At 39.3% G+C, this 12,054-nt stretch overlaps 1 protein-coding gene across 11 annotated transcripts in view; it reads left to right on the forward strand.

Annotated features, from left to right (window-relative positions):
• The window catches only part of POU2F1 (POU class 2 homeobox 1), a 112,296-nt gene that overhangs the window by 51,009 nt on the left and 49,233 nt on the right, over nucleotides 1–12,054 (forward strand). For 4 of the 11 annotated variants that reach the window (XM_064411046.1, XM_064411047.1, XM_064411048.1 and 1 more), the window contains exons 1-2: nucleotides 3,702–3,941; nucleotides 8,696–8,761. In XM_064411046.1, coding sequence (XP_064267116.1) covers nucleotides 3,824–3,941; nucleotides 8,696–8,761 — 184 coding nt within the window. In that variant the 5' untranslated portion in view covers nucleotides 3,702–3,823. Of the gene's footprint in view, nucleotides 1–3,700; nucleotides 3,942–8,695; nucleotides 8,762–12,054 lie in introns of those variants that run through there. The other 7 variants (XM_064411053.1, XM_064411056.1, XM_064411057.1 and 4 more) reach the window with 4 other exon arrangements.

The raw sequence follows: 12,054 nt of genomic DNA on the forward strand, positions 1-12,054 counted from the left end.
GTGCCAACTTTAATAATAGTTTATTTTGTTGAAGTATGTGATTTTTACAGTTTTTTAAATAACACATTGGAGTTCTGTTTGTTGAAAATTTTGTTAGGTTTTGTTTGGGTTGTGGGATGGAGACTTGAAATGTCTTGAGTTACAATGTAGTACCTTCAAGGTAAAATGTCCTAAGCATTGATACACTAATGAAAGCAGCATGCTAATGTTGCAGTTAATACTGTGTTTCCTTTCCCTGCATTTTGTACTCCATTTGTATGTATTCCTGTGCACTCTAGTCCAAGTACACTGTTTAAAAGGGAAATAATGAGTTGGCTTATTGGGTAATCTCATCAGAAAGTCAGCCCTGAAGTTTGCAAAGGTCATGCTTGTCACCGAGCTGGATAGGAGTAGAAATTTCTTAGCTGTCATGGAGGGCATGTAGTAAATGACATTTTAGTAATATATGGAAACACATCAATATAAAAAAAAAACCAAAAAAACAAGAGTTGCATAGTCTACAAGTAAAAATTATGTACCCTTTCCAAAAACAGAGTTATTAAGGAATCAGGTATTGTCATTATAACTAAATAAAAAAAATTACATACTTGTGGGGCAGACTGCAAAAGGAAGACATTCATTTGAAGTGGTGTGGTGTGGAAAAACATAGAAAGTGACAAAAAAATGTAAATGAGATAGAGTCTCCTGATATGTTGTCTGCAGGTTCTGAAGTGTCTGGCTGAAGAAAATCCGCCCATGTCATACCTGGCTCTGTGTTACTTCCTTTGGTTTTAAGGAAGAGTTTGGATATGGGGTGAAAATCATGAATGTAAAAACTGTAGACTTCGCTGAAGAGGAGAGAGACATTTTTTAGATATCTGTAGTTTTATGGGATGTGGCGAGCTTTTTAGTTATCACAAGGTCCAGCATTTTCTCTTCTGAGTGGTGCCTTTGGAGAAAAAAATGAAACTGTGAGCAAAGCTCAGAGTGCTGTTTTGCTTAAACATGAGTACCAGAGGTATATCCTTAGTTCAGGGTGTTAAGTAACTTTTAATAAGCAGCCATAAAGAAAAGAATGGGCAGTGTTGTGGCAGAACCTAAAGAGAACATTAAACTAATGTATTCCACCTCTGGTTTTGTAGCAGAGTGATAGGCACCATTCCTCCCCATACATTTTTTTTCTCTACTAGAGCAGAGATTAAAAGACTGTCAATGGTAAATCTAAAAAAAAAAAAAAAAAAAAAAAAACCAACAAAAAACCCACCCAAAAAAATCCCCAAAAAACCCCAGAACAAAACAAAAAGTGGATGCCCCATCCCTGGAAGCGTTCATGACCAGGCTGGATGGGGCTTTGAGCACCTGGTCTAGTGGAAGGTGTCCCTGCCCAGGGCAGGGGGCTGGAGCTGCCTGATCATTAAGGTCCCTTCCAACCCAAACCATTCTATGATTCTATGAACTTAGATAAAAGGTAAGATAATGAAATTGTCAAAGAATCAAGTGGTCACTGAAAGAACCATCTGGTTTGGGTTTTTTGTGGTGTTTGATTTTGGTTGGCTGGTTGGTTTGTGGAGGGCTTTTGTTTATTTGTCTTCTTTTTTTTTTGGCCAGTTGTTAGTTTGACAGGTCAACACAACAATATTTTTTCAGTTCAATTAGGCTGTTAGTGGGTGTTACAGCTCCAGTGAAGGTTTGTGTGGGGGTTGATGTTTGTGAGGCAGATCAGCCATGGCCACACGCGTGCCCGATTCCAACGGTCACTTCCTGCGCCCTCGCGGCTGCACCTGTGTTCCACCAGCACAGCACCCTCTGTTTGAGGAGAGCTCTGCTGTCCTGCTCTGCTGCTGCCTCAGCTCAGCCACTTGCTTTGTCAAGCGCCTGGTTTGTTACACCATTGGTGTCCAGGCTCTTCTGATAAAGCAAACGGATTATCTCCCAGTGCACTCCAAAAATATGTATGGAGGAGTGAAGTTTGCTGAAGGTCTGTGAACCATGAATGTGTGCCTCAGAGGTCTCAGTGGGACACGTGAGTGAGTAGAAAACCAGGTTGGAAACAAGGTATTAGGAAAACCTATTCAGCACGTGCAGTTGTCTCCCTGTAGTAGGGATCACCTTCTACCTCTCTTCTTGCAATCTTTTTCAAGTGTAGATCACTCATGTTAAATATATAGCTGGGAACATCTTGTGTTAAGTAGAGATATGAACCTGAACAGAAGAAGAGGTCAAGCATGGAAATAAATTCCAGTCAGTACTGGATGATTGAGAAGTCCCTTTTCTTTCACTCCCTCTTGTTTGTAGAGGTGGTGCTTGAATTCACTTGAGAAATGAGGAGAAGAAAAGTACAGCTACAATATTTTTAAAGGAAAAAAAAAAAGAGAAAAACTACTTACTCTTTGAATTCACATTAGCACCTGGAAGTGGGTGGCTCAACCCTGTAATCATCTGCATCATCATACTACCTTTTCCTGATCAGAATATGGAGTAATAAATTTTGTGATGGCTGCATCATGAACTTTCATATAAATGTTCTTGCTGTTTAGGACACGAGTTTTTGAGTGGCAAACAAACTGTTTGCAGTGGTTTAATAGAGCCTCATAGCTAGTCCACTTACTTCTGTGGACCACTTTTGGAAAAGAAGATTGATTTCTCTACAGACCAAAGCCTCTCCTCAGTTCTCCAGTGCTCCAGTGTACTTTGTGGTCGCAGCAGCAAGCGCGTTCTGGTTATCACTGAGTGGTTCAAAGATGCAACGTGGGTGTGACGTGCCCCTTTGAAAAACCATAGCTCTGCAAATAAGCTTTCTTTAGCCATATTGTGTACATGCTTGAAGGGATTAGTAATAGATTTTTGGTTTTTTTCTTGGAAGTCATTGGAAAGCAAAAGACTAAATCTATTTTGATTTCACTCGGGATAGATTAATGGGTGTCAAATGTTACACAATACTTGACATATCCACTGCTGCTAAGTTGGCCGTGGCAAAGGGATTACCCGATAATGAATCACCAAGCTCTTTAGCCTTTTAAAGGGAATCGTGCCACTTCCTTGCCCTGGCAGGACTCTCCTCCCTGCCTGGGACCTTGCTGAGACAGTGCGTGTTCGTGTGTGGAAAACTCCACGCAGATGTGCAAGCACCAGCTTGACAGCTTTGTGTTCAGCTTCTACCTTGCTAATTGTTTTCGTGGGATTATTTGGATTGTGTGGAAAGCTTTTTCCAAATCCCCTTTATTACTGATGTTATTGTTGCCAGCAGGAATAAGATTAAAGGTGCTTAAGTCTGTAGAGTTGTTTCTAATTTGTACGTGTCATTTCAGTGGCATTTAAACAGAACTCTGTCTCTTCCCCTCCCTGATCCCCTGTGGTACTGTGCTTGAGTCAGGGCTGAGAAGCCAAGCTATTGGAAGAAAATTCATTTTGTTCCCTAATTATTATGCTGGCACTCGGGAGATAATTTTTCCCTTCATGCACTGCCAATTAATATGCAAATGAGCTGATAAATATTTATACCGTGATTTAAATTATGCAGGGAGCGCTTTCAGTGTACTCTGCAAATGAATTGTTCATGGACTTCAAAGTGCTGGCTGCTGTGCTAACGAGAGGAGATTTGCATAAGGCCCTAATCAGGCGCATACTGATTAAGCTTCATTATGGAAACTGCCAGCTGCAATCTTTGTTTCTATTTTATTACAAAAAGGGGAACTTTTCACGCTTCAGTCGCCTTGACAATGTCAGACACAGCTAGTAGGAGAGACTAAAACTCCACACAGCAACTGAAGTTTCCCTGTTCAGTTGAAGATTGCTATGGTGTAACTGAAGTTGTATTTCTCCCCCCACCTCCCCACTCCCTTTCATGTTCAGTGAGAGCAGTAGTGTAGATTTGATAGAAATTGCCATTCTCCCGTTCCTTGGACTATCTGAACCTGTAGAGGATACCACAGCAATGCTGGACTGCAGCGACTACGTTCTAGGTGGGTACCAGCTCAGCTCTTTCTTATGGACACCGAGGCTGGGAGATTGACTATGCATAGTGGCTTAATCACATATGCAGAAGGTATTTGTGGGGCTGAAGCTCACCAGTGAATCGGCAGCAAAATAGCTGCCTGCTAGATGGATAGCTCGATCTGTACCAGGGAAATACATGCTTTGGTTGGTTTGTTTGTTTGTTTGTTTGTTTTCCCTCTTTTTCCCTCGCTCCTCTGCACAGACTTGGGTGATATTAATACAGACCTTTTGCTTTTAGGATTTAAGTCTGAGAAGCATTTGCCTTCTAACACAGGGCTTGACTTGCATATATGTGTGTTATGCATGTTAAAGCATTAAAATTAATGACAGGGAGCCTGAGTGTTGAAGGAATTTAGGAACTGTATTGAGCCATTCCACAAGAGCATGTATGTTATGTCTGTGTATTTTTAATATAGCAAGGTTCTTCGTGTGTAATAGAAAATAAGGGGGAGTGCACAGTGGTTGCCATTGATACCGTTGCAAGCTGTGCTTAAGGTTACTGGGAAAATATATTTCCTGCGCTGAGTTTCCATCAGGACTGCAGAACAGACATGCCGTAATTCCTTCTTCGTGTCTCTTTAAGTTATTTATAGTAATGGATCATCTCAATTTTACAATAGGCTTTATTTATTTTCAAGGCTTTTCCCCGCAAACCTCAATGTGTGTATATATATATATATATATATATATATATAATTTTTTTTTTATTATTCTTTTCATTCTATCATATAAGTTCATGTAAGAACTTATATCTCTAAGTAAAAGAATATTTTTTTGAATGGTAAATTTTAAAGCAGACGTTTGAGTATGTTTGTTTCTGAATATGATGTGGTTTTTGAAAATTAATTTCTAAATAATTCTTGTCATGTCTTCACTCACATTAAACTTTGTTTTTCCCATGCACATAAATGAATCTTTTTTGCTGGTGCAAATGGAGTATCAGGCAATTCCACTTTAATAGGTGGAAGGAAACAGTTAATGGTCTATACCATGTTATGATTTTCTTTGCTTTGCCAGCTGTGTGCAGTCTTTATAATGCTTCAGGTTGGTCCGGTGTCCACTGCTTCTTTCTCCTGAATGCCTTTGGAAATGTTCCTGAGGGTGTGTGAAAGGCTGGCACAGCACTGCCTGGCGACACCTCAGCCCTGCTAGCAGAGTAGCAGCATGGAATGTATTCACTCCTGAGAGTTTGATTTCAATCATGCACCTGCTGCTTTCGATCCTTCCTTCTGGGGAGTTTGTTTTTAGACAATGTTGGCAGAAGTTGTAGCCCAGGGCCTTTATTTAAAACCCAAGGAAGATCTAAAGGAAGAAAAAAAGGTGAAGGCATTAAGGCTCGGGGTTTTTTTAGCCCACTTCATTTGTTTATTCTTTTAAGTTTGAAGCAGAAATTGCACGAGCACGTATAAACCAAGCAGCCTTTTTATTCGACATAGAATGAATCGGTAGGTTGAGTATCCCGCGGATACGAGCCTGTTTTGCTGGTAGCAGTTTTGTGCTTCAGATGGATGTCATACCATTTGCAATGGAAATAGCTGCATTGTTCTTGATGCTTTACATGCAGAAGGCCCACAGATTGAACAAGAAATAGTCAGCTGGTGAAATAATGGATGCTATCCTTCGCTTGAACCTGAGCACTACCAGAAAGATGTTTCTTCTTCTAACTTGCTGCTTTTCTCAATAGCAATGTTTGAGGTCTTTGTTAAGGATGGATCTTGACAATAAAATATTCTTCATTTAGACAGGCTTTTGGTAGTTAAGTAAACTTTGTGTATGTCTAGTACTAAAAAACCTATTCTAGAAGAATGTATTTTGCAGCATAGCCTGACAGAAAAACGTGTCCTGGCTTGCTTTTTGGAAAGAGGTCTGTACAGTTATAACTTTGTGTGACTGAGCAAACTTGCTCATCATGTAGGAAGGCTTCTTGTGTGAGCTTCCTCATGGGATGGAACAGTGACTGCCCTGCTTGAGTTCTCTGCACAGGACAGCTGTGTCCCACCTCTGGATTTAGTTTGCTTTGCTTTATTCTATCATGAGTAGCCTGCACCTTGGCTCTAATACTTCAATTCCTGCAACAAACTAGCAACAGGAGGCCCTCTGTTGTTTTTCTAAGATGAATTTTCTGAAGTGGTTCAGCAAATGAATTCCATGTTTCTGAGAGACAACTTTCTCAGCCTGTGCTCTTCCCATTCGTGGTCAGTTGTATCTTCAAGCTATTCTTCTACCTTGGGCTTAAAAATTACATCCTATGTCCAGTAGCCTCATGAGTTAGCCTGGTTTCCACCAAATGTATTTGACTTGTAAGAACTCTCTGCTCTTTTTCCCGTTGGATAAAGACTCTTCGTATTTGTGTCCAAAGCAAAGGACTGCCATTCAGTGTTCTCTAAAGTGAAATTTCAGAAGCCATTTGTGTGTAAAGGAATGAAGTAATGCTGATTATCAAATGCATGTTGCCTATAATCACTCTAAACAAATGTGCTGTTGTCACAACAATAAACTCAATTTAAGACAGATGCAATGTCTAGATAGAAACATGGATCTCTCAGCAGAGAGGGCCAAGTCCAGAGCAGACATTTCTGTATAGTCAGTGGAACCCATGTTCTCTTTCTAGAGTGTGAATCATGCTATGCAGAAGTGGAAAATGACAACATTAGGAGCCTGGAAGCAATAGGTTCTGTACCTGCAACCTTAGCAGAACTTGTTTTTCAAGACTCTGAATTTGTATCTTGAATGTACTAAGCAGAGGTTGTGAAAAACGGGGCAAAACTTGCTGAAGTGTGGGCCAACAGCACTCTGCTGCAGTTTCTCCTCATCCCTTCCCCCTTTCAAAGAGCAGTTTAACACATCTGCCTTTATACTAAGGGTAACACTGGTAGTCCAGATCTCTTTTACACGTGGCTGAACATTTGAAAGATTTAAGAATTGGCATAGGAACTTTCTGAGAAGAGTTGAGGCTCTGGAGAGGTTGTATTAGCTTGTCAGGGGAAGTTTTGTGGTTGTTACAGTCCTCTGGATTTTCAAGGCTCTGTTGGGTTCAACTGCCACAGTTGTTCATGTAAAAAATTATATTCGTTTTAAAAATATTGATCACAGAATCATAGAATGATCTGGTTTGGGAGGGACCATAAAGATTATCCAGTTTCAACCCTCCAACCCCCCTGCCATGGGCAGGGATACCTTGCTATATATCAGGTTGCTTAGAACCCCATCCAAACTGGCCTTAAATCTTTCAGGATGGGGCATCCACCACATCTCTGGGCAGCCTGTTCCAGTGTCTCACCACCCTCCCAGTAAGAATTTATTCCTAATATCCAGTCCAAACTTGCCTTCTTTCAGTTTAAAGCCATTCTCCCCTGTCACTTCATGCCCTTCTCAAAATTCCCTCTCCAGCTCTCTTGTAGGCTTCTTAAGGTACTGGGAGGCTGCTGTAAAGCCTTCATGGAGTCTTCTCCAGGCTCCACAACCCCAGCTTTCTCAGCCTTTCCCCATGGCTGAGGTGCTGCAGCCCTCTGATCATCTTGGTGGCCTCTGAACTCACTCCAACAGGTCCCTGTCTTTCCTGTGCACTGGTAGTAGCAGGTGATGGCACATGGCAATAGTCCATCTTCTCATTTCCAGCTTTCATGGACTGCCAGGCAGTCTGGAGATTCTTGGAACTGTCTGGGGGAAAGATGCAGCTCAGTTAATGCTGCTCCTGTATTCTTCTTCAGCCTATTGATATTTTGGAAATCACTGCTTTGATGAAAGTACATGACAGAGGTAACCTTTTAAGCACCTAGCGAGAGAATATCCTGGAGTAAAGGGTTCATTTTAAGCTCATTGAACTTGCTTTTAGCTCATTATGGGAATGGAAGAGTGTGCTCAAGGATTTGCTTACACTTCATTTTATGAGCTGTTCTGTCTTGAGATTCTTTTTGTAATTTTGGTTTGTGATAATGTGGCACACTGGGGTCGGTGGCAAGGAATGAGGAGGTAATAACTGGAAAGCTGATGCTGTACACAGAACATCTGTATAGATTCCTATATAAGGAAGCTATATTCTCTGTCTGCCATCTGGAGAGGCCCTCTGCATTGCACTGTATTCAGCTGACAGGCTTTGAAACCAGGAACAGACTTTTCAATACATTCATCCAGAGGGAGAAAGAAGAGGAATTATTTTATATTTGTATGGTTTTGCCTGAATATATAGGAAATATAAAATAACTTAATGTCACTGACATTCCAGTAAAATAGAAATGCAGTATTAGGAAAATGACATCCATTTAATTATAATGACTGAATTTCCTTTCTTTTGTTGGGGTGGGGCAGGGGGAACAAACACGAGAATGATGTAGGCCATGATGGTCAGACTTAATGTTTTTGAATCTTGGTGTAATCATTGTTCCTTCTTCCCCCCCTCCTTTTTTTTCCTTCTATGACTTTCATTGTATTGAAAATTAAGTTCCTACCTATCACTGCCCTCCAGCATGCTGTCTTTTATTCCCTTAATACCATGTTTTCACATATGAGAATAATGTCATAGAAAATTTTGAAATAATATTTATCTGGAAGATTCAGTATTGTGTTTTGGTTGTTGGGTTTTTTTTGTGTTATAAATCTAAATTAGGGTAAAGTACATAGCAAATTTCTGCTGTTGTGTAATTCCCTTGAACAAAAAGGTATGAACAGATTTGGGGATTTTTTGCTGTATTGTTTTATCTTTCTTTCTGTTTTAATGCAGACTCAAGAATGAACAATCCGTCAGAAACCAGTAAACCATCGATGGAGAGTGGGGACGGGAACACAGGTAGGAAATGATCAATTGGTGCAGATATATTCTGGTGGAATTGAATGGATATTAAATGCAATATTTCTTTACCTATTTAGTGGGATTTTAAAAACCCACAAAACCAAACAAATAAAAAGCTACACCCTTTGATTTTAGAGACCTGGGAATACTTTTGTCATTAACCCTACTCCATACAGGGCATTATTCATACCTGCTTTATTGGAGCACCATCCACACTTTTTATGTAAGATTTCCCTTCCCCACTTTTTCTCTCTGTAATGTTTCTGATACTACTGAAGCTCTGGTGGCACTAGCTCTCCATAAATAGTCTATTTTTTTCCTGGCAGAGCATACCTTTGGCACTTCTAGCTTCATAATTTATTTTTGGGTTGAAGTTTTCCCTGGCAGATGTGGGCCACTGCCTGATCCTGTTTCCGTTTTAGATTTCATTCAAGCTGTCACAACAGTTCTCAAGAGCAAGTCAAATGGAGAAAGCATAATATATCAAAATTGTAAAAAAATTTAGCTAGCTTTTCTGTAATTTCTTAGTGTGTTAGAACAGAACTTTGAAATTTGGTGGGGAAGTACAGATTTTGTGTCAGGGCCAATCTGCCTTTTGGCACACTCTTAAGATGTGACCAAATTCTAAGCCATTGAAGAAGCTCATTGAGCCACTATAACTTAATCATGCTATCTCTTGCTTTAGTTTCTTTCTGGAGGTAATATAATGCTCATTCTGAAAGCAAGAGAAATGACAGTTCTGAATGGGAAGTAAGTAGTTTAACCTAGCTTAGAATTTTTTCTCAGCTCAGAATAGTGTTTGGGAGGATAAAATTCTGATGAGAGGGAACTTGTTGCTTTGAGAGAAGTCTGGTTACCTTGTATGAGGAAAACAAATATTCTTCTTCATGGTTTGATAATAAGAGTTTTATTTTAAACTCTGGAGTTGTGATGAAGTTAACACTATTTAATTTTCTTTTTCTGAGAGGTTGGATTTTTTATGCCAATATATGGGTTCAATGAAAAGGAATTTTGCCTGCTTATTAATGTGTTTTGTTGCTGGCAACTCAGGTTTTATAATTGTCATTGTATTTTAATGGGAGAGGTATCAATTCTTTTTATGCACAGAAGTGTTTTATTATGTATTTAAGGGTTTAAGATTATATAAAACATTATTTCAAAAACATATGGGCCGTAAATATTTCATGATCATAAGCAGCATCAAGGGAACAATGGTTTTAAATATCCCCATGGACTCCTTGTAGCTGGAGGATGTGTGTAAACTTCTGAGAAAATTCAGATTTCCTCCCCTGTGTGACCACAGTTCCTTGCATGTGCTTTCTCCAGAGTGCATTCCCAACTTCTCCCAGTGCAACTTTAGCAGTTTCACCTCAGCTGAGCTGGTAAGGAGGAGGGTTTGTTTTATTCAAAGGTAATCAGTCAGTTATCACAGGAGCATTGCATCTGCTTCAGCAGAGCTCTGGTCTCTTAGGCAAATATTTCATCATTGTGAAGGTGGGGGTCATGACATAAAATGGATGGATTGTAAAGCTGCATGTAGGTCCTTTCATGTTAAAAGGGGATACAATGACTGTGTTTTTTATAATATATAACTTTAACATTATATATTTATATATTATATTTTATAGTGTATAACTCTAACATTTTATAATATATAACTCTAACATTAAAGTTAGTTATTATAAAAGTTGACTCTGACTGGTATTTAAAACTTCTGAAATTTTGCTTCTTTAAATGCTTCCAGTCTTTACTTCCAGTTTTGTATCCTGATTTTTAAATTATATGAACTAAAGTAATCTAGAATTTTTGAGGACTCTCTGTTCTGCAGTCATTGCTTTGTTTTAAAACGTAGTGCTCCTAAACCCCTGGAGATAGTGATTGATGGCATTTGTGATGTTCTTTGGGAGCTCAAGCATCAGTTGTATTAGTCAACTTGGCAGATGTTAGGCTCTGAAAGGAATACTCAAAGAATGTAATTTTAGGCTTCTGATCGGGGTACTTAGATTATGGTTCTGGGCTCAGTGCATACTTGAGTGAAAAGAAGCCAGCTTTCAGCTCAGATGCTGAGGAACTGGAAGTGCCATTGATTTTCTGTCAGTGCCTGTGCTCCCCAGATAATGCCTGATGATGATTTTTATAAACACTCAGAGTTCTTATTTTTGTAACTTTCTCTAACTGTCTGCTTTCCAGTGACATTTGTAAATCACTTGAGTCTGCTGTGTAAACACTAATAGTCTATTTTTTAAACTTCAGTGGTTGCTTGTTTGGGTCATTCCTGTTTTAAACTGTAGTGAGATAATGCGACTTGAAAATATTGAGAGAAATTACTGTGGAGCATGAATTTACATGTTCATGGTGTTCTCAGGAAAAAAAACAAAAAACAACAGTTACCACTGGTTAAAGATGACAACATCAGTAGTTCTCTGGGATATGAGCTAAGTTTCATGGAAGTTAAGAAACCTGGGTTTTTATTTTGAGCTCTGACTATTTAAGAAACATTGTAAAGTCCCCTAATTGTATTGGTCACCATACAGTGCCTGAAATATATTACGACTTTAAATTTTTTGTGCTAACTGGACTTCCCTTTTAAGGGGAAAAATCCAACCCATATTTCAGACCAATTAGAAACAACAACCAAAACATATGAGAACAGGAGCTGTTGGGTGGCTGTTTTTTTAAGAACATGTATTGACCAACTGGCCATCAGTATTGCACAGTTAGAGGAATCTTTTCCAGCTTGTGGACAGACAGTCTACATAGTATCTGCTGGAGAAAGGAGAAGTAAAAAAAAAATCTTACCTTACAATAAATGGACAGCCCTTTTGATCCCCTTTTCATAGGCAGCATAAAATTTTCCAAAACATCTCAACCTTTTTGTTTGTTGAATGCATCTTCTCTTGTAAGAGCTGTGTGAATGCAGGACTGTGAAAGCCAAGGTTATAATGACTATGGAAACTGTACTATTATGACATTTGTCGACACAGCAGCAAAATAATAATTATTGTAAGTGTAGTATTTGGAGGGATTCTAAGGATACTTGTTTGCATTGCTTCATTTCCAAAGATTGATTTTTCAGTTTCCATAAGAAGGAAATCTATAGGATAGAGACCTTGAACTATTTGTCAACTGCTAAAATCAGGCAATTTTCAATGCTGAACTTGGTATTAGGAAATGTGGCTAGGGAAACAACAATTTCTGAGTGTTGGGGGTATCTCTGTCTTTCAGCAGAGGTGGGGACAGAGAGGTGACCTGGGAAAATATGGTGGTGGTACTGGGAGATGTCTCCCAGA

The sequence above is a fragment of the Passer domesticus genome, chromosome 2 (assembly GCF_036417665.1).
Source record: "Passer domesticus isolate bPasDom1 chromosome 2, bPasDom1.hap1, whole genome shotgun sequence".
Lineage (NCBI taxonomy): Eukaryota > Metazoa > Chordata > Aves > Passeriformes > Passeridae > Passer > Passer domesticus.